At 38.9% G+C, this 24,237-nt stretch overlaps 1 protein-coding gene across 2 annotated transcripts in view; it reads right to left on the bottom strand.

Moving 5' to 3' along the window:
- The window catches only part of LOC149141778 (RPM1-interacting protein 4-like), a 48,689-nt gene extending 43,093 nt beyond the window's left edge, over positions 1-5,596 (bottom strand). For both annotated transcript variants that reach the window (XM_089448188.1, XM_089448189.1), the window contains exon 1: positions 4,671-5,596. In XM_089448188.1, the coding sequence (XP_089304314.1) occupies positions 4,671-4,676 (6 nt within the window). In that variant the 5' untranslated portion in view covers positions 4,677-5,596. The remainder of the gene's footprint in view (positions 1-4,670) is intronic.
- Between the last annotated feature and the right edge of the window lie 18,641 nt (positions 5,597-24,237).

Genomic DNA, 24,237 nt, shown 5'->3' with positions numbered 1-24,237 from the left:
GTGTGAGCCAAGCAGAAGCCAGAGGAAGGCCGAATTGCTCAAAGGAGGTCGAGTTGGTTCCCGAAGGTGATATCGACTTGTAGAAGTGATCAAAATATCTTTCTGGGGGCTTGCTAAATTTTAGCAAATTATTTTGTAATTTTCTCCACCACAGATTTGCTGAAGAATAATAAAATAACTCATCTGCAAAACTGGTTTTCCCTTTGGGGTTTTTCCAAGGACATTTGTCCAAAAATATTGGTGTCCATTATTTGTGTGTGTGCACATAATTTTCTCATTTCATGTGGTTAATTATTTTTCTGTGAAGTTGCAGTAGTGTTTTATTCAGTAATTGCCGCAAGTATTTTGCAGAAGACAAATAAATAGATAGGAGAATAATAACCAGTAACTGCAACAAAATTTAAATTTCACATAGAGAAGGTATTTCGTTACAGCAAGTGGTCCCAATCCTTCCAGCCTTCCAAGTTTTCTCCTTATTACCATTCAAAATCAGCTACATAGAAACATTTTCCCAACTTGGAAATTTGGAAATGTAAACTCTAAATGATCTTTGTGAACATATTTAATTCTAATTTATTAAGTATAGTGAATCATCATTCTCATCCCAGACCATGTCCAATGAAGTTGACAAAATAAATATCTTATCTCATTTTCATGCAACTACTTTATTCTCAACTTAGCCCAGTGTACTCATGCGACTTATTTACTCTCAAATTGTTAGTATACACATGGAATTTATTTTTATTATTTTTATTGGGCTAAAGATATCCTTACATACATATCATGAGAAGGTTTATGTGAACAATAGGGTACCAAATAATTCCTTTAAAGACTTGTTAGAGAAATTTAGTTTCACATAAACAGCTCTGGAGACGCCAGCACACAATGACATGTGCATGATGATTAGTTAAGTTGTAAATTGCCTCTATCTAGAAGTCAGTAGTTTCTCCCTAGAAATCGTTCTATACATTCATGATATAACACAAAACCTGATATCAATATACATGTCTATCACTAGCAACATTAAACAAATGACCCCTAAAGAAACAAAATGCATGGCATCAAACTTTCAACAACATAGTGTGAGATAAAACCCAATTTACTTGGTTACTCTGTAATGTTCCCAATCACTTGAGCACAGAGATACCTTCCTACTAGTCTAACTATCTCTTGTAGGCTAGCGAAAAAAAGGGAAAAGTTGTTAAGGAGATAGAGGAGTATTGCCCCAATTTTGTCTTATTATATTATTATTATTATTAAATAAAAAGGGGCAAAATTATTTTTTAAAAGAAAAAAGGGGCCAAAAAGTCACTTGGAGGAAATGGGTGGTTTCAACAATAAGATAATAAAAAGGAGAGTTCTAGAATATTGGAGAAGATTCAGTTAGTTTTACAAAAAGGAAAGAAGATCATTCCTCAACATTTTTTCCGGTGATTACTTTGGGATTAGATTTGGGCTCAAGCGAGTCTAAGTTCGAGGGTTTCAGGAGAGACTCTCAAACTGGTTTCGGTGGACACCATTGCCACCCTAGCTAGTATAAATCTAATTTCAGTGGGCATCATTGCCACCCTCTTTGGCATTGCAGGAAATCATTCAGGTTCCCACTTGTGCTCAGTTTGCAGGTTGTTTGCAGTTATTCTTCAAAGTGTCGAAGCTAATATTATTTTGCCGGAGATCAAGTGCTGAGGACATCGAGTTTATTTGTTATGATACTATAGTTATTTCTTGCAAGGTGGATTTGTGCTCATAGAAGATGTCTGATCCATCAAAGGCCGGATTATTTCACTAAGAAGGCCGAGTTATTGAAGGAAGAGTCTCCGGATTATTATGCCATATCTGCTCATTGAAGTAGGGTGAAATCATAGGGAGACCGAGTTTTGCTAATCCTAAAAGAAGCCTAATTGTGTTGCTAAAGGAGGCCGAGTTTAGATCCTTGAAGGGCCAAGTTCTGTTACCCCCAGCAGACCGAATTCATTATCCTTTCTGGAGGACAAGTCAGTCAATTGTTGGCAGGCCGAGATCCACTGAGAAATTATTCTATTCCTGAGAGGGGGCCGAGTTCAGAAGCATAACTCCAACTTGAAGACGACGAGTTTCCTGTGCCAAATAGTCATTCCCGAGTCACAGAAATTGCTATAGTCAGATCCTAGGGCCGAGTTGCCTTATCTTCACACAAGGCCGAATTTTATGAAGAAAAAGGGCTGAATCATTAGCTCAGAAGGAGGCCGAAACTGTCAATACAAGGAGAGGCCAAATTGAAATCATCATAAATTTCAAGAGAGTCAAATTGGCATCTTTAGGGAGACCAAATTTCCTTGTGATGTTCAAATTATTTTGAAGGATCGAATCTCTTCTGTGGCCAGGCCGAATCGTACTGAAGTATTTGTCTAAAGGAGGTCGAATTTCTTCACTGTTTGGGCAGAAATTCCTCATATATATTACCTGAAGATCGAATTGCTATGTACAGGACGAGATCTTCCCTGGGTTCGTGATTATTTGGATGGCAGATCTCTGTTATTTATTGAGGCCGAATTGTGGAGTCCAAGTTCAATTTGCTGAGGGGGCCGTATCATCTCATTTGCCAGAACGAGATTCTATGTGAACCGAGTTTGGAATATTTGGAAGCTGAATTATTGGGCTACGCTGAGAACTCTTGGAGGACAAATTTGCTGAAGATCATATTCATTGGTTGGACCGAGATCATTTCTTCCTTCAGGCCGAGTTATTCTATTTGTTGCCAGTGTTGTGACGAGGTTCATCATTTTGGTTGGTGCATGGTAATTCCTCCAATCAAGTTAATTAAAAAAAATTGTCGGTTTCTCATATCCTTCTTTTGCAAATGTTCATGATTCTGTCCGTAAGTGTTTACGAATGCACCAAGTGTTTGACGATATACATCAAAGAAAGTTTTAATTTTGTGTGGATCGAATTAGCATTTTCGAGCTTGGTACATTACATTCTCCTCCTCAATAATAAAAACAAAAACCCCAAAAAGAAGGAAACAGAAAGATTGGCATCCGACTGTCTCGAAACAAAAAATTCTTAATATATAACATATTGAACAAAATATTGTGTTACGCCATGGTCACGTCATAAGAACGCTTCTCTTTTCACTTGGACATTTTTTTTAGGATTTATGAAGTTAATAAAAGATCAGTCCTGTCATAACTGGGAGAAACTGGCATAAAGGCTGCTCTGGTTAAAAAATAGAGATATTTGTTCGTTTTGTCATATTTTCTAAAAGGCTCAGTGAAAATAAAGCGAGAATGGAAACTTTACCATTCTGCGCTATAAACCGATAGCTATAACTATTTTGAAGAAGCTTTTATCCCCAAAGAAGTGCTCCTAAGCTAAGTATGATGTTGAGAAGTTTTTGTTCTGTGAGGCACAGAAAAATTCAAATATGTGATTTCAATTTCTATCCCGGCAAAATGATGGATGCCATGATAGATATATGTTACAAGAGCATATAGCATGAAGCATTGTAGATGTATAACATCAACTTTTCTCCCCATGTTAATGATGGAAAGCATGCTCCAATTTTGCTTGCCGAATATTAGTGGTTGATTGTTTCACTCTAGAAAAAGATATATGGCATTTTTCAACAATATTGATGATGGGATTCAGCAGAGATACCGAACATATTTCATTTGAATACGATAATTTCACTGAAGAAATCAAATCTCAACCGTGAATATTATCTAAATCCATCCTAACTGGATAGCAAGATTGTATAGTGATGGTTTTTTGTTTTTTTGTATGCAATTTGTAAACCATATTGATGATTGAATTTAGCAAACGTATAAAATATATTTTATTTGACTACTATACTTTAACTGATGAAATGAAATGTTGACACTGATTAATATCAGTTAAAATGGAATAATATCTAAATCCAGCAACATTGTGTATCAATGAATTTTCATTTTCCAAAGATAATAACGGAATCTTGACACTGAATAATATCTAAATCCGGCAACGTTGTGTATCAATGAAGTTTACATTTTCCAGAGATAATAGCGGAATCTTCACACTGAATAATATCTAAATCCAGCCACGTTGTGTATCAATGATTTTTTCATTTTCCAAAGATAATAGCTACTAGCACAGCCCTATGAAAATAAATCGCTAATAAATGCTAATAGCTATCAAAAGAATTATGTGCTCTTTGTAAGGATGAGAATTTGTAATGTCATGATAGGAGTGGAGGTCATAAACTTGAGAGTTTCTAAAATTAGAGTTTCGTGGTTATGTAAGAGAGTTTTTAAACCTAGTATAATATAGATGAGATTACTGTTTATTCGAAACACCAAAATTCCAGAAATGGGAATTAGTAGAAAGATACCAGCAATAATACGAGAATAAAGGTAAAAACAAATTAAAAATTTTAATTTAAATGTGTAAAAAAATTTATTCTCAGGCCTATTCTAAAAATAAACCATGCCTACCTTCTTGGTATATCAATGAATTTTTTCCAAAGATAATAGCTGTTTGCTAATTTAGCAGGAGAGAAAGAAGGATAAAAGAAAAGGAAATGAAAGATAATTCTCGGCAAATATCCGAATAGCTATTTGCTAATTTAGCATGGTAGAAAGAAAGAAAGGTAAATGAAAGATAATTCTTGGCAAAATTGAAAATGAATGATTGCATTTCATACACAAAGAACTCACCGCCATATCTGATTCGTTCTGGAATTATGGTGATGGTTTTGTAACAAATTGTCGCTGTGGATGTTCTTCGTCGCACCCACTGAAATGCGTAACCTTCCTACTTCTGATCAATTTAAGAATAAGAATAATTCCCAAAAACACCCTTACGAGTCGAAGATTTGGGGCTGAAAACAATGACACATAAGAGGAATTCGGGAAACTGAGGTGGAATTTATACACATTCTGAGCATAAGAACTATCGCAGCTCATAACAAAACCCATACTATATAAGCAAGCGCACCATGCGTTTTGCAGATGTGGGAGGAATTTACAAAAAATCAACATCCTGGGCAGGACTTCGCTTCGCTTCTTGGCAAAGAAATAATCAATTGCTTGACTCATTCAAAGAAAAAGACGCCTTCATAAATCAACTATTTTTCTTTACGTGGGTATTAGTTGTGGGTGGGTCACAACAACGCATTCAATATTTCAAATGATTGAATACTCTCCCGGGGATGGAATGACGGGTAATTTGCCCACCAAATACAGTCAGATACAGCCAACAAATTTTCCTCCCGGTCAACATTCTTTGTTAAAATAATGAAAACGAGCACCAAAATTGGATAAACCATCAAATTTGACAGAGTTTGTTTGACAGAGTATTCACACATTTGGACAAAGGCCGGCCGAGTTTGTTTGACAGAGTATTTCACACATTTGAAATTCCTACCCTGACTCTACTAATCTCCATCCCTTGACACGGGACATAGGCCGGCCGAGTCCAAACTCCCTGTAAGTAGAGAGCGGGAGGTAGGTCACTTCGCATCCCAGAAATTGATTGACCAGACATAGCAGACACTCGAAGTTGGCACCCAATTAATTAATACAAATATTCTTTCGCTCTGTAATAAATGGAAATTTCCTAGATATTTCAGTTTTCCGAAGAAGTTGTCATTGGAATGCTCAAAGTTGGAGTTTGAATTATAAGTTTGCACGATCGTTAAATTAGAATTTTATCAATATCATCCAATTATATTTATTTAAGCTTTCATTATTATAAATTATAGGTTTAATGAGTCATCATATATAAACTTATTTATAATTACTCATCATATTCTTTATTCGTGGAGTATTTGTGGATAGGAGCAAGGATGGTTATTTTATTACTAGTTTGACCAATGAATTATGATATATTTTTTTAATTAAAAAATAAATAAATAAATTATATGTTTGTATTGCATTATTAGTTTTGGCATGGTTTAAATAGGTCATATTTTCATTTAGAAGACAATAGAAATTAAAAAATATTATATTGAAATGTTTTAACACATTTAAATAATAAAAGTTGGGCTTAGAGTATGCCCTAAAATGGCTTCTACCGTGGCTAAGAGTACGTCTTCCTCTAGCGTAAGGAAACATGTTAATGGCCCAAGACCCAAACCACCAACAAGTAATTGCAGGTAGTGTGGTTTTCCTTCAATAACAATGATGAGTTAGCTTGCTTTAACATATTGCAACCAATGATGGTAATGATAGATTTTCTCACTATTAAAAAATAATAATAATAATAAGTATTAAAATGGCAATTTTAAGATTTTACACATAAAAGAAATCAATGATTTAGCCGTTTTTCCCACATTAATTCAATTTTACTATTACCTGAGTACAAGAATAATTTCTGACAAATTGCTTTCATAAGATGCAATAAATATGTCTTTTAGAGAGCGCCCCTCATTAAATGGGTTGGCTAATAGTCCAACGAAATAATTGATTACATGTTTTTCTCTCTTCGACTTGATTTCCTTCTCCTTTTAAGCAAGAGGAGTGGGACATTGATCTATAAATTGTCGTGGATATTCCATTAAAAAGTTCGTCACAACAAATTTGCTAAATTATATTCAAAAATATAAAATCTACATTATAAGGATTTATTTCTCCTTAGATTTCTAGATATGTTAATTATTTTCTGCAAATTATAACTATGCAGAAAATCGGGAACAAATAGAACAAACACTTGCAAACCACAATAACACAAGATATGACCTGGGTAACCCTTTTGGGAGAAAACCTAATGGAAGGTGAGGCTTCTCCATTGTATCTTTCTCTGAATCGAAATGGATGCAAGTACAAAGAAGTGAGACTTATTGCCCGTGGGCTGCTACAGTGCATAATCCCTCTATGTTTTCTCTCTCTTTATGCACTCTTAGCTACTTTGCTTAACTATAAAACAAAATGCACTCAAATAGAATAGAACCCATTTTCCTCTTAGTGGCACGATTATAACACAACACAATAATTTTCTAATGGTTAAGCTTGACTCCTTCAACCCTTAGCCAAAGTTTCAATATCTACTCTTCTAGAGTTTTCTTCATCGTGATCATGTGACTAGCCCCTTTTCCATGAATTGGGGTTGATGTGGCATCCTCTCAAATTATGGTGGTCAATATCGATAAGTAAACTTCTAAGAGGCATAACTTTCTCATACAACTCAAATTGAGGCAACTCTTGTATCGTCAAAAAAGTATCAACATGTAGATTATGGATAACTAGGTCCATAGTAAGGTCGGGACCAAAAAAAATGTTCATTTAAAGCCTCAAAATGGCTCAAGTTTTTGGCTTTCCAAACTAGGATCACTAGTAAAAATGGTTTTATACGTCCACTTTTTCCACTCCGAAAGCATCAAAAATGGATGATAAATAAGTTAATGATCTAATCTTGTTCATATCTCCCCATTTTGGGAGGATTTTGATCCCAAAAAGCTTCTACTAAATGAGGTGAGGAAATTTTTCCTCGACCCTCTCTTAGGTGTACCATTTAGCCTAGCCTGGATGTTGTCATTTCAACCCAATCTACCAAGATCATGTTGCCTTTGTACTATAGTTCTTGACCCCTTCTGCAAAATTGTACCCTCTATCGGCTCTGCTTGAGCATTTGTTGCCATGTCCTCTACAAAAGGTAGGACCTTTTCCTCCTAATGTTCTAGCATGGAAGGCTCATAGAGTTTCATATTCTCAACATTCATCACTAAGTAAATGCATATGCATGGGCATAGACTAGGTCTATACGCATTATCTCCAACCTTCTCCAGTATTTCAATGGGACCATATTATAAAGCCTTGATTTTCTTACCAAGACCTTGTAGCCTCTCCTTGTTCAACTGTAACCATGTTATTTCTCACAACTTTGAACAACCTCTCTATTCTATGTTGATCATTCCCAACCTTGTATTTTTCCTATGACTTATGTGGTGTCTCTTGTACCTATAGATGGATCTGCCTGAACTTCTCAACAATTTTTTCTACCCTTAAGGCATCCCTTGTAAGATACTCCCTCACTCCTCCTTGGTGTCCATATGCAATATCCAAAGGTGGAGGTGGAAAATATCAAAAACAAGTTTCAAATGGAGATTTACTAGTAGAAGTGTGGACTACTCTGTTATAAGACTGTTGTATAGGACTACTTTGTTATAAGACTGTTGTATATATATTATATTTGCATCTCAAGTCTTTGGATACTTCTAATTGTAACCCCTCAAACGATGCACCAAATTCTTGTTGACTACTTTTATTTTCCCATCGGTCTATGGATGGAAATGTGTAGGTCTCTTCAATTTCATGTCCATCTTCTCCCACAATGTAGTCCAAAACACACTCAGAAATATTGTGTCCCTATCTACAATGATGCTCTTAAGTATCCCAAAGTGCACCCATACTTGTCTGAAGAACAATTTTGCTGCTTCTTCTTTGTTGATGATCTTTTGACAAGACATTAGAACACACATCTTGTTGAACCTGTCAACTACCACAAACAAGTAGTAATGTCCCTTCTCGGTTGTCAATAAATCTCCCACAAAGTTCATGGAAATTATTTCCCAAGGATGAGTGGGCACTGTTGGGAATCATGATTGTCGTTACACCAAAAACTACAGGTGTTAGTCAACGATCGCATCGTCATAGATAAGGATCCACGAGAGGGGGTTAGTCCATGTCGTGAAACACACAGGGAGCGTTGGCTTATCCAATGTCCAAAAATCTCCCCCCCCCCCAACGCGATTCGAGTGTGTATCGAACTCGTGACCTATGTTATGATACCACTTAATGGGAATCATGATTGTCGTTACACCAAAACCCACAGGTGTTAGTCAACGATCGCATCACCAGAGATAAGGATCCACAAGAGGTGGTTAGTCCATGTTGCGAAACACACGGGGAGTGTTGGCTTATCCAATGTCCAACATGCACAAGAAATGAATGATATATACCCTTTTTCCTATTACTAGGCTTGCTAGTACAACAAAGCATGCATCCTCTCATGAACCTAGCTCCTTATTCTTGCATCTTAGGCCAATACACATACCTCTACAAATTGGCCATTGTATTCCCTACACCAAAGTGCCCTACAACCTTGGAGGCATGAGTCTCTCTAATCAACTATAGTCGTTCACTTTTAGGAACACATAGCTTATCCAATATATAGAGTAACTCATACTGGAAATGGTAGTCAAATGTGATGTCACCATTGTGCACATGAATTTGACTTTGCAACTATTGAAACACCTCCTTGAAGTCCCCATCCTTTGAATATTCATTTTTATATGCATCATGGGTAAAAGGATCCATGTGCATCAAAGTTCCCAAAGCTTTGATATTCGATGTGGATGGCCTTGAAAGCATGTCAGGTGACTTTTTTATGTTTCTCTTCTTATACCTGATCACTAAATGAAATTGTTGTAAAGCTCTATCCACTTGTAATGTCTGTTTTGTTGTATCTTACTTTGGGCATGTAGGTATTGCAGTCATTGGTGATCTGGGCGGATTATTGTCGCCTTTCCCATCGATAGTGTTTCCACTTCTTCACAGCTTGCACCAGGAAATAGAACTCATTGTCATGGGTAGGGTAGTTAAGAAGGACCCCATGAAATGCTTTAGAATGATAGAATACAATCCTTCCTCTCTGCATCAAGATTTCTCCCATAACATACCCACTCACATATGTCTCCACTTCAAAGGGCTACTACAAGTTCATTAATTCTAGAATTGGTGTTTGATTAATCTTTTTCTTTAACTCCTCAAAAACCCTCTGATGATCCTTTCCTTAATGAAAATTCTTGTCATTCATTGTTATAACATGGAGTGGTGTTCCTACTATTGAAAACGAGGCTATGAATTTCCTCATGTTTTGTGCTACCCCAAAAAAAACCTGACCTCAGAAAAATTAGTAGGCACTGACCACTTCATGATGGCCTCTATCTAGGCAAGATCTATCTTCATATCTCCTCCACCTATCACATACCCTAGATATACTAAAGATTGTTGTGCAAACTCACACTTATTGATATGTTCCAGCAGTTGGTGCTTCTTTTTCTTTAGCACCTATATCAAATGTGACTTGTGCTCCTCCCAGGAAGCACTATACGCCAATATATCATCCATATAGAAAATAAAATATGAATATATAAAAGGGTGCATTATATCATTCACTAACCTCATAAATGTAGTTGGTGCATTACATAAGCTAAATGACATGACTAACTACTCATACAAACCTCTAAATGTTTCGAAGGTGGTCTTCCAAGTATCGAAACCAACTTAGTGAAGTATTTGGCTCTCTACAATTAATCCAATAGATCATCTATCTTAGGCATGGGGTACATATCTTTGAGCATAATTTTGTTGAATACCTTATAACCAATACACATCTGCCAAGTCCCATCCTTCTTTGGCATCATGATGATGGGAGACCCGCATGGTGAGTTACTTGGTTGAAGGACACCTTGTTCCAGTAGATGTTGCAACTACTTCTTCACCTCACTTGCTTCTATATTGGATTGTATGCACATCCCAATGTTTGGGAATGGGGAGTCTGGAAACTGTTGGATCTCGTGCTCCACTTCCCTCTTGGGCAGTAGCCCTTTAGTCTCTTGGAACACATCCATGTATGTCTATATCAACTATTCTAATTGTTGTTTATGTATCTTAGTACACCCCTCCAGGGATGACTTTGCTCTTACTGACTCTTCTACAAACTAATTTTCTCTTAAAAACAATAAAACATAATTCTTGCTAGAATTGATCAGTTTCTTGGCTTGGTTGGCACTTACAAGTGAAATTTTGGGCTTTCCTTTGTGTGCATTGATGGTGAAATATTTTATATCCTTGATGAGGCGGTACTTGTTGGCTGTCCACATGAAAATTACATCCCACATGTACATATAGGGACTTCCAAACACCACTCCACATACATCAAGGGGAACTACATTTAGTTCTATTTCATCAATAAAATCAACACTAATAGCAAATATGATTTTGCACTATTTGGTTGCCTTCGTTTTTGCATCCTTATTTACCCATCCCAATGGATATATGCTTGGATGACCGCAAACTTCCAATCCTAATTTGTTGACCATATTTGTTGCAATGAGATTTTCCTATGATCCTGAGTCGAAAAGAGCATTTATTTTAGTCTTTTCAACTTGTATCTTTATATGGAAGATTATAGTCCTTTCTTCTCTCATTTTAGTCTTTTCAACTTGTATCTTTACATGGAAGAGTATAGTCCTTTCTTCTCTCATTGTTGTTAAAGGCTACTCATTTTTACCTCCTTCTACACTAATGTACAAGCAATCTCCTCATCTATGTCTAAGTTTCTTTCTACCTGACTACTCAAACTAGTGGCCATGACATTTTTCTTCTTAACATATTTCCTTTTGTTCTTTAGGTTGATCTCTATATGCAACTTTCAACACTTCTCTTTTGTATAACTGCCAATGTTACAATGGTTGCAAATGGTCGTTGGGATCTTTGCACTGGTGTGTGTGGTTGTTGTCTTCTTGTCCTTTCCCCCTTTTTACTTATTCTTTCCCTCCTTGGAAACTCACTGGTGCTATTTCTACTTTGACTCACTTGATTTCCCTTTTTCTCACCTATGTTCTCTAGATGTGCTTGTACATAAGTCTTGTCCACCAATATGGGATTGAATAACATCACTTTCTTTTACATGTGGTTATTTAGACCCCCCATCCCCCCCCCCCCCAAATATTTGAGGAGTACATATGGGTGTTTTGGGGAGATACCCGTCATTATGGCCATCTTTCTAAATATTGTGGTGTACTCTTGTACACTCTGCCTCTGCTTCTACTTGAAGTAATTCTACCAAATCCACTAGTCCTCCACATACCCAATATGGTAAAACTGTGACATTATGAGATTTTTGAAATCCTCCCACTTAGTCGTTGGAGGATCTCCCTCCAACCTCAAGGTATTCATGTGGATTTCCTACCAAGTCAGTGCACGTCCCTCTAATTTCAGCTAAGAAAATGAAATATTCTATTCATCCTTTATATGATGAACACTACAATAAACTTCTAATTACTGCAAGCAGTGATTTAACTTCATAGTGTCAATCTCACCTTGATACAACTTGATGTCAACCTTTGCTTCCATTTTGAATAGGGATTGTGAATGGTTCACGACACTTGAATTGGAATGTTCCTTCTTAGGTGCTTTCTTAGATTCCCTCCCTAGTTCTTCTCGATCTATTGATGTCCCCTCTGATATGACCTCTACCTTAGAACATCCATCTTCTCTGAATAGCTTGAGCTTATTTGTAAGGGTTTCCATGAGGAGGCTTGCATTACGTTTATATTAATGACTTGGGGTTCCAGTCATGCAAACCTCTCCTCTACAGGATCTTGAGGGTTATACACAGATTCACTGCCCATATCTAGGGTTTTATAACTCTTGGATTAATCGATCTAATATCTCACAACTCCCCACAATATATCCAAAGGAACCTAATCTAATACCAATATGATTCGTAAACTACCGTGGATATTCCACTAGACATTTCATCACAATAGATTTGCTAAAATATATTCGAAAATTAGAAATATACACTATGAGGATTTATTTCTCCTTAGATTTTTGGATCTGTTAATTATTGTTTATTGTGTGTGCATGAAAATTATAAGTATGCAAAAAATATAGAACAAATAGAAGAGTCACTCACAACCCACAATAACACAAGATATGACCTCGGAAACCCTTTTAGGAGAAAACCTAACTGGAAGATGAGGCTACTCAACTCTCTTTATTTGAATGAAAATGGATGCAAATATAAAGAAGTGAGACATGTGGCCCGTATAAAATTTTAAGGGTGAAATTTTGTCGATGGGCGAGATTAGGGGGTTTTTTATTTTGATTAGGCAATTTTTTTCAAAGATGAGCTTGACTATATGTCGCCCAATGTTTTTTTTTTTTTATATTTGTAAAAACATTAGCCCATGGGAATTTGAGAGGGAACAACTAGAAAATAGATCTTGCCTTGCAAAATTCAAACTAGATCCTCTTATTTTCCCTAATTTTTTTAGGTAATAGAAATTATTGGTACATATTTTCCCCTAATTTTATAGAAATGGAAATTATTTGGAGGTATATTACCCTATGGAATTCATGTTTCAGTCTATTCAAGTCTTCCATTCGTCCAAATTTCTTGGAATAATTTTTTCCAATGGTAAAATTTAATCCACACTTCATGGTATTAGAGGTTTGTAGGCTATCTGTTTCATCCCTACTTAAAGGACAATGGCATGGAGGTTGAACCAAACATCCCTTCTTAAAGGACCATGACTGTTGGAGAGGTAAATCCCCTCTACGGATAGAGGCGATCCCTACTAGCCCAGAATGGGTCTAGCAACAATCAATCAATGCTACTGTGCAAGTTCCTAATTGCAAGTAAAAGATAGGCAATGAACACCTACTTGGATTCCAACGCTATTGTTTGATGAAGAGATGTCGTTCTCGCTCCTTCGCTTTGGCCGGTCACGATCCCCGTAGATAGATACCTGCACACACGAAGAGAAACACAAACACAAGCGTGAAATCTAATAAATGCAATTATACATCAGTCAGAAAGGATGTAATTCACATTAACCATTACAAAGACAAATGAGAATGGAACCATAACAGTAGTCATCTATTATTAATCAATAACAGAGAAAGGTACAACCAAAGTTCTGACGTTGAGTCCTTCTCTAGAGGGTCCAGCCAGCAAGTCTCTTAAGCATTCACCCTTGGAGGTAGATTCTCCCAAGACAAAACTCTCTCTCACACAAGCAATACTCACAACCTTCCTTAAGCTTCCTCTAGCAAATCCACACTTGTCACACCAACTACCTACTAGCAGCAGCACTCTAAGCACTATGAATTCCACACTATCCAAACCTATCCAAAAACTAGCTGCTCATGGCAATGGTGGAGACTTAAATAGGAGAAAGAGTCTCCATGAATGGTGGGAGGATGAGCTTATCTCCAAGGAAGGTGGCTCAAATGACGAAACAAACATGCCAGAGAAGGGAGGGCGACATTTACAAGACCAACAACCAGGTCTGGAGTCATCTGGAAGGCCGGCTGTTAGAACAAACTCGCCCAAACTGGATCAGCGCGGGTCCATAACTGCACTGGAGCGCTGACATCGCAGCTGAATAACAAAGAAGGTCATGTCAGCGTGATCAGATATGAATAACAAACGCGCTGGCTCATGAAATTCGATCAGCGCGGGAAACACGTGTGCTTCCGCGCTGGCAGCGCATTCGGTCTGTTATGGAGTGCCCATCAGCGCGGTTATTTTGACAAAAGTCGCGATGATAGTAAAACTTTGGCAAAGTGGGTCATTTGGCCAGATTAGAGAGCATGAGCATGATTAATTGGAATTCATGACACAGTAGGGAGACTGACAGGGAGACAGTGACAAATTTCTTGTGTAACAGATGCCCCCTAAAGCATGAAGCCCGAGAGAGTGGGAGGGGTGAAATGCTTTACAAAACTCGCTGAATTGGAACACCACCAGGAAGAACCTGCACGTACGTACAACTAATATCTCTATTACACGTAGTCTAGGCATGGGCGCAGCCATCCAAAAGACGTACGAAAAAGGTCTGTGGTATGGACGCAGCCACCCAGCTGAAGAGACCATGATGATAATAAGGTATGGTCGCAGCCATCCCAAAAGACTCAGGTATGGGCGCAGCCATCCATCAATGAGTCATGTAATAATAATCCACAAAATCGCAACCTGGTTCGCAACAGACAAAAACCAGGGTCTTGCGCTCCATCCCAACCCGAACAAAGTACAAGTCCAAGCATGTGAATACATGAGCTGAAGTCGAACATGCATGAACATCGTCTGATTACCAGCAAATAATGAAAACTGTTAACAGACGCGAGAGGTACCACCAATAATGACAATGGTCCTCAAGGTACTTATAGGTACAATCCGCGGCGTGTGAATCAATGAGCTGGTGTCGAACACCCGCAGAATCATTCGATCGGAGGCCAATGATGAAAACCCCGCGTCGAACACGAAGAACCTGCCATTGAGGCATGCAGGCTCTAAGGCACCTGAAGGGAGTCTCTAGGTCACTTTCCTGGATAATGAGCTGAAGTCGACAGGAAGTAACCTTGATCGAAGGTGGGCCATAATGTTTCCCACATCATCGACACGAGACAGAGAAGGATAAAATGTTTTGTGTGAGACATCAGAGGGAGGTGGTAAGTTTGCAGAGGCCAACTTCTCTTGAACATATCGGTGGCATGACAGCGGATTTGGCAGTATCTGACATCAAATGAGCAGAGGTCATGGTGACAAGGCAATGAGCAGATGAGAGGTCAAATAGGATAACCCAAACCCACGGAGGCTAGTGTAAAACAAGATGAGAAATCCCCACCCAGACACGAATGCAGATGAGTGCCATGTTCAAGAGAGACATACTGCCGACACGACCATTATTACAGTTTCACTTTCCCCACCATTTTTGGCAAGTACCCCGATTATTTTTGGAGGACAAGCTTGACGGGGATAGCATATGCTTGGAAGGCGTCATTTCGACGATGTCCGATGTCATTAAGTTTTAACGAGCCTGACAAAGGAAAAACTCGGCGTCTTTTCCTGTTTAGAGAGTCTGAAAAGACAGCGGAAAAGAAAACTCCAGGGGGGTCCTTTTTCGTAAAGTTGTGTCTCTCGAGCCCGAAAAAGTATAAAACAATGCTCGAAAGAACCGCCCGACCAGTATGATCGAGGAGTACTTTTCGTGAATAGTGACTTCGACCCGAAAAAGTAAAAAAGCGGTCGGAAGTACGTCGTTTTGGAGCCAATAACGAGTGCGAAATGACAAACACCCGGCAATCTTTTTAATTTAAACGGTCGAAAAAAGAGCTTTAAAGGCGACCGCCTCTCGCTTTTTTTAACGAGTTGAGAGGGAGACTCGGCTATCTTTTCGTCTTTAAACGGTCGGAAAAGAGCTGAAAGCAGACCTCCATTTTTATTCTCTTTAACGAGTCAAAAAGGGAAAAATACTCGGCAATCTTTTCACATTTTACGAGTCAGAAAAGAGCTTAAAGGAGACTCGTCCTAGAGGAACGAGTGGTATAAAGGGTAGCAACTGGTTCCGGCAATGGTGGAACTGCTCAAAACATGTAATGGTCAAGAGGCTGGCTAATCAAAACCACTCATAAATGCGGTCCCTCAGGAAAGGTAAAACAACCAAGTGAAAGCATATGATCGGCCAAAGAGATGGTGGCGATGGAATGAAAACAACCAAGGCTCATCTAGCAGATAAAGATAGCAATCACGAGATGTAAATCGGGTATGGGTTCATTTTTACACAAGCTTGAACCATGGAGAACTCTGCTTGGATTCGGTTTCATTTTTACACAAGCTTGAAACGAAAAATTATGCTTGTTATAAGTTCGCATGCCCCCTAGCATAATGACGCAAATCGAGGTACATGCCCCCCAAGCTTCATTGCATTCAACAAAGTGGATGGAATGAAGGTTCACTCTCGAGATCGATGACAGACTCGACTTCTATTTTACGAGATCTTAATCAAAAGACTCGATTTAGAAAGGGAGTTGTTTCATTTTTTAATGAGGTTGACACAGTAAAAGAACTATCCTCATAACCCTTGTTTCATTTTTTAACGAGCTTGACGCAAGATCAGGAACTATGCTCCGGACACTTTGTTTCATTTTTTAACGAGCTTGACACAAGACAAGGAACTGTGCTCCAACCAAACCTAGTTTCATTTTTTAAGGAGCTTGACACCGGAAAGGAACTATGCTCCACCCGAACTTCATCATAATGAATAGAAAGTCGGGGCTTCCAAGATTGCCACTCCTGGTGGAAGGGAAACATCTTGGAAGTCGGGGCCCAATGCCCCCAGGACACTATGCACGATGGCGGCATCACTGGATCCAGGCATGGGATAGGTGGCCACGTAGTTGATCTGCGGTGGGGAGAGATAACTGGTGGATAAAAACTAGGAGGGGACGACAACTGCGCAGGAGGCATTGGGGGACTAACGAACGACAATTGATCGATAGTCACAATTCTTCCATCGTGTGGAAAGCAAACCACACGGAAAAGCGAAGAAATGAGGCCCCCCATGGCGTAAACATAGTCGCGACCAAGGAGAAGACTAAAGTCTAAAACACCTTGGGTAACCAAGACATCTATATAGACGGTTTTTCCCCCCAAAGTAATAGGGAACTTCGGGAGAACTCCTAGAGATGGACAGGCTCCTCCGTCGAAGGCCAACAGATTCTGAGTGACTGGCCCAAGCTGCGGGGAACCTAAGGCTTGCCAAGTAGTGTACGGCATAAGACTGACAGACGCCCCTTCATCCAAAACAGTGCCAGGTACTGCCATAGCACAGGCATGTACTGTGATCTGGAAAGGCATATGGGATGGAAGGCGACCGGCGATCAGGCGATTCCAATCAAAGGAAGCGACCAGACTACTTGGTGGGGGAATCGTATGATTGCCCCCATGTGCTAAAGGAACCGAAGGAGAACCTTCGGGAGCAGCTGGGTTAGGAGAGTCATTTCAGGACTCCGGAGAATCTGAAGAGACGAGAAGAACATGGGCGTGATTCTCTTCCGAAACAGAGTGAGCGAGCGGCGGACTCGAGTCGACACTCTTTCCGACCAATGGTTGGTCTGGAACAGGCTGGACACAGCCGGGTTCGGGAAGAGGGGCCTGGACAAGAGAAGAATGTGAACCAATCTCATTGTCGGGAGGCAGATGATCTGCAGCTGCAGAAAGACGTTGATATCCAACGGGGAGTTGGGGTGAAGGAGCTATAAGACTTTCCAAGACAACAGAGGCTTTATCCATTAGTGGACAAAGGTGAAGGGGATGATTGCCTTCACAAAGTCTACAGGGGATTCGAATCTTCCCTTTTCCTTTACCATTCCCAACTGATAAGGTAGCATCGCCGTGAGCTTCAGAGGACGATGAGGGGTGGGCCGGATCGCGAGACCATATTTCTAGTACCCTGGGAATGCCAGGACAATCGCGAAGAAGATGGTCCTCCTTGCATAGTCGACAAGGAAACTTAACCTTCCGCGGAGGAGTGGAAGGGGGCCCGACTGCAGGTGTACTCGAGGGAGTAACGGTTATACTTGTAGCCTCTCCCTTAGGAGACTTCTTCTTCTTGGTCTTCTTCTTCTTCTTCTTAGCCACCTGGTTATTCGAATCGGGACTTTCACCAGGCGAAGTACAAGAGGAAGACGTAGAAGTAGGCGTCGAAGGGGAGAGATCCACCTTAGGATCAACATGATGTTGTTCAGGTGGAGGGACTGATGGACTAGCAGCCGATACGGCAGGGACCAAAGAGGTTGAAAACAACCAAACAGGCAACCTGACAGTTAACCCTAGAAGGGATAACGTTGCCATATAAGGAGCACCAACATTCCCGAGAGGAGGGAAATAACCAGGATTCCCATCAGGAGGGGAACTTGAGTTGGTGAACCCTGGAAAAGTTGCCATGGCAAACAAAAAGAAGCCTACTCAAGCTAACGCACACAAGATCTAACCGGGTAATGTTAATCGTGGCCAAATAAATTTTTAAGACACAGGAACTAAACTTGACCTTTTCATGTTTCAAGAGTCAAGAAAAGGACGAAAAGATGACTCTAGTCTCCTTCAAATGTTTAATGAGCACGAAGTGACAAGACGCTCACTGGCACCTTTTCTTTTAGGGAGTCTGAAAGGATCAAAAGTGACTGCTCTGGAGATTCTAGGCAAAGGGTTTACCAAGCAATCTGTAAAACTGCTTATACACCTTGGCAATCGTATGAGAACCAAGGACTTTCCGTACTGCAGTCAATCTTCCTGAATGTTGTGTTCGGTGCGTTACGGGTCGCAGGGCGGGAGACTCGGCTTCCTATGGATCAAGGATAAAAGCCTAGTGGGGTCTCCCTATATACGCGACGGTACGTGGGAGCACAGTCCGTGTTAGACCACTATCGAGTCACAGAAGGAGGAATCACCCAACCGTAATGTGAAACAATAGTGACTATGTTTAAAGACGCCGAAAACATCTCTAACCTAGACCTCTAGATGTTTGCGTTAAGTTCCAATGCGTTTTTAGGTTTATTCAGTTTATTTTATGGTTGATCTTGAATTAAGTTTCGGTTTCAGGCCCTATCGTGTGATCTCTCACAATTACCTAGATGCAAACTACATGCCAAAGAATATCATTTCGTTCGATGAATTCTAACTATGAGAGGGTAGAAATATCATTCCCAAACCAAGACAAGCGAATGCAAACACTAAGAAACACAATGCATCAATACACTAATCTCACGATGCATCAATACTACTAATGAAAGATTTAAATTTTGCTTTTCAATTTCTCAAACATGAAAATTCGCAATGCAAATGCACTTTCACTTTCGTATGCTAAATGAATGCAATTTTTTTTTGTGAATTCAAGAAGACAAACAAGCAAGTGTGAACTGATCGATCCAAACAATTGTGATCTATGCTTGGTAGTGAAGAAATCGAATCAACATAAAAAAGTGGTTCAATAATCGACACTAAAAATCAACCAGCAACAAGCAGTGAAAAAGACTTAAGCAAATCAATAAGAGGGTTGTGGATGAACCTTGAATAGACAAGTAACCCAAGCAAATGGTTTCTCGATGAAACTTCTAAGGGGCTAGGTCACATGGTCTAAAAAACACAAGACTCACTCGAATGAAATCAAAGAGAGGGTGCCCCTAACCAAAAGTAATCAAAACAAGCTAATGAGGAACAAGAAACAACAGGGGATAAGAAAGATTGATGAATTCAGGAGATAAAGTTATAAAAACAACTTTTCAGGAATCAGCGCAAGTTACACACTGAGAACCCGAGATGATCACAAGTCAGTGCAATTTTTACACAGACCACCCGAGATGTCAGCGCAATTTTTACACAGACCACCCGCGCTGATCCGATTTCAGGAGTCATCGCGGGAATTAAGCTAGCAATGGGTAAAAAGCATACCAAGTGGCGCTGACATCGCGACTGTACACGTCTTTTCCGCGCTGATCCGATTTCCAGGATCGTCGCGACTGTTAGGCGTAATTACACGATGACCACGAAGTCAAAGAAACAGCTATGCGCTGTCAGCGCGACTGTTTTGATATAAACCGCGCTGAGGCCAAAAAATAGGCAGAATCAAGCCAAAAGCTCCCAAACCAAGGCAATAACTCTTTAAACAATTTAGACACCTCCCAGACTGAACCAGGAAGTCTAAAAGCAGAGAACTAATCCCCAATCTTTGAAAAGAGAGTAACAATCAAACTCAAAACAAGAATGAACAAAAAGAGATAAAGGCCAGCTCCCCAGCGGAGTCGCCAAATTGTTGGAGAGGTAAATCCCCTCTACGGATAGAGGCGATCCCTACTAGCCCAGAATGGGTCTAGCAACAATCAATCAATGCTACTGTGCAAGTTCCTAATTGCAAGTAAAAGATAGGCAATGAACACCTACTTGGATTCCAACGCTATTGTTTGATGAAGAGATGTCGTTCTCGCTCCTTCGCTTTGGCCGGTCACGATCCTCCACGATCCCCGTAGATAGATACCTGCACACACGAAGAGAAACACAAACACAAGTGTGAAATCTAATAAATGAAATTATACATCAGTCAGAAAGGATGTAATTCACATTAACCATTACAAAGACAAATGAGAATGGAACCATAACAGTAGTCATCTATTATTAATCAATAACAGAGAAAGGTACAACCAAAGTTCTGACGCTGAGTCCTTCTCTAGAGGGTCCAGCCAGCAAGTCTCTTAAGCATTCACCCTTGGAGGTAGATTCTCCCAAGACAAAACTCTCTCTCACACAAGCAATACTCACAACCTTCCTTAAGCTTCCTCTAGCAAATCCACACTTGTCACACCAACTACCTACTAGCAGCAGCACTCTAAGCACTATGAATTCCACACTATCCAAAACTATCCAAAAACTAGCTGCTCATGGCAATGGTGGAGACTTAAATAGGAGAAAGAGTCTCCATGAATGGTGGGAGGATGAGCTTATCTCCAAGGAAGGTGGCTCAAATGACGAAACAAACATGCCAGAGAAGGGAGGGCGACATTTACAAGACCAACAACCAGGTCTGGAGTCATCTGGAAGGTCGGCTGTTAGAACAAACTCGCCCAAACTGGATCAGCGTGGGTCCATAACTGCACTGGAGCGCTGACATCGCAGCTGAATAACAAAGAAGGTCATGTCAGCACGATCAGATATGAATAACAAACACGCTGGCTCATGAAATTCGATCAGCGCGGGAAACATGTGTGCTTCCGCGCTGGCAGTGCATTCGGTCTGTTATGGAGCGCCCATCAGCGCGGTTATTTTGACAAAAGTCGCGATGATAGTAAAACTTTGGCAAAGTGGGTCATTTGGCCAGATTAGAGAGCATGAGCATGATTAATTGGAATTCATGACACAGTAGGGAGACTGACAGGGAGACAGTGACAAATTACTGTGTAACAATGACAATGGAGGTTGAGCCAAAAATTGAATTGGTTTTTCCATTATTCCTAGCTACCACAAGTTACAACTTCTAAAAGCTCTTCAACCTTCGACATTTTAAGTTGGTAAGCAATGTGATCATATTTCTTTGAATCTCCAAATGAATCCAATGATAAAGTGTTTGTTAAGACAATGGAATTAGTTTAGTTCAAGATAGTTTTTTTTGTAATGAGTTGATTCTTTGCTTGAGAGTATCTACATGTCTCTATAGAACTTTGTTTTTAGTCTTTGAAGACTTAAGCAATTATGATTAGACGTTAAATGTATCGTTTGTCTCAGTTTTATTTGAAGTTTATATGAATTTTTTTGGTTTGGATAGTTGCTTTAAATTTTAGGGTTATTTGACTTAATTGAAATTATGTTATAATGTTCATTTTTCTACATTAAATGTATATAGTTCCTTGAATACTTGTTGTAATATAGAAGTTGAATTGAATCTATAAATTTGCATCAAGGGATCAATTGGAAAAGTACAAAAGAGCTCTATCTGAAGTACTTCTTTTGTGAAGCTATGACATTTCTTCACTTCAATTTCTATTGCATTTTATTGTAGCTGTTGTATATTGTTAAGATTGTTAATGACATTCTTGAAAATGGCTATAAAAGTTCTAAAGATGAGGCTATGCTAAGGATACATGGAATTGGATATATACATTTTCAAATGTTCATTGCGAAAAATACAAATGTTATTCTCTAAAGTCAATGACAAGGATAAGTGGAACATGAATTCACCTTTTTCACATGTTCATTGTGGCATACACAAATGCAATGACAAAAGCATGGAGGAGATAAGTGAATATGATTTAACTTATAGTAGATGAATGCTATAAAATTATGTTAGGTTGGTAAGAATGATTGTAGCATTAGATTCAAATACATAATATGTATTTATTTGCCTCTCTAATCTTCATGATGCATTGTTTTTGGTGCCAATGTAGTGGCTCGGTGAGTAAGTGGTTTACTTCTAATCCATAAGTTCTTCCAAACAAGTTGACATTATAAAAATAGACTCTTGTGCACATCATACACATATAATCTATGCATAATTGTCACCTTCATTACAATATGTGTGATGATGTATATTAGTAGTTATTATAATTATTGGTATACTCTCTTTTGATACATACCTAGGCCTCTCCATATACATTATTATAATGCATATTACAATATTTAAGATGTAAAATACTAATACTATTCCAATGCTTGAAATTCTCTATGGTTCATATCATTTCCCTTTGAAATAAATTAACTACATATTAGTAATTACAAAGATAAAGATATTTTATTTATAATTAGAAATGCAAATTGATAATAAATGCATAGATCTGACTTTGTAGTGGAGAGGCTTGATTTGAACATGAATTGTTTGAATCATACCTTCATACCTAGCTTTAGCTTAAATTTCACTTCCAGTTTTAGTTCCAACTTCTTTGAGTCATAGTCCCCTAGTTCCAATAGCTAATGTTAGTGGAACTCTTGTCATGGTTGTTGATACTAGCTACTATTGTGAGCACAACTTTTATCAAACTGTAGAAATTAGAAGGGGGTTTCTAGATTCAAAGGTATTCAAATTTGAAAGAATTATCATTTATATGGAAAAACCTTCTTGAAATCTATTTTGACTGTAATGGTGAACATAGTTGGATTTTGATGATCGGTGGGAGTAGTTGCTCTCGAACCCTAGCCATGTCTTCATCATTTGTAGACCTTGTGAAAACCGCTAAACTGGAGGAGCCCACTATGGTCGAGGGTTTGGCTCTTTCCATTGAGGGTGAAAATCAAAGTGAATTTGCACCCCCTGTTCGAAATAGTACTATCTTTGTCACCGAACCTAGAACCTTAGACTGACCAGAAGCCAACACTGAAGCCAAAGAAGGTAATGAAGCTAAATATAATGGTGGCATAAATGTTGTATCTTCCCCTATTGAGGGTTTGATCATGAATGACAGTGTTGTTTGTAATAGAGAAACCACGACTGTTGAGCAAGAGGTCTGTAATAGAGAGTTTGTGGCTGTTGAGCAAGTGTTATGTATCTAGATATAAATAACACATAAACGTAAGAAAGGATAGATCAATGACCAGATAATAAGCCACTTTGAGGGGGCAACTCCCTTTACATCACGTAAATGAATAATTCTTGGATGGTTCAAACAACAAGACCTTGTTGGTATATATAGGAGTCTAAAGGGTCAAAATATAATTAGGGCCTACATAACAATAATAATGTAAGGGTGTGACAATAATAATAGTGGGCTTATATGGGGCACACAATAACAATATAGAGGCTAAACTAGTATTATAGGGACCTAACATGCCCTTCTTCTTCAAAAACGTGTTGTCCTTAATGCTTGAGTAGTTTTGGATGATTTTGTATAAAATACTCCTCCTCCCATGTGGAATCTTCAACAGGTAAGTTCTTCCACTTAATGAGATATCTGAAATTAATCGATTTTGTAGTTGTCGTATTTTTGTTTTTGTGATTGCTTCAACCTCCAACATGATTTTTCCTTCCTCGTCAAGTTATGGAAATATAGTTTGAATTGGGAGCTTGTCACTAATAAGCTTCTTTAAGCATGAAACATTGAAAACTGGGTGTAATTGCAAAGATGCAGGCAACTCCAATTTGTATGCCATAATACCAATCTTTTGAAACACCTTGTAAGGGCCATAGTACTTGGGTGATAATTTATTATCCTCCTTAGCTTGCTTGAGGGA

The sequence above is a fragment of the Pinus tabuliformis genome, chromosome X (assembly GCF_031772625.1).
Source record: "Pinus tabuliformis cultivar Carrire ecotype Pingquan chromosome X, CPIR1, whole genome shotgun sequence".
Lineage (NCBI taxonomy): Eukaryota > Viridiplantae > Streptophyta > Pinopsida > Pinales > Pinaceae > Pinus > Pinus tabuliformis.
The sequence above is the reverse complement of the archived record's forward strand: the minus strand, read 5'-3'. Positions and strand labels throughout refer to the sequence as shown.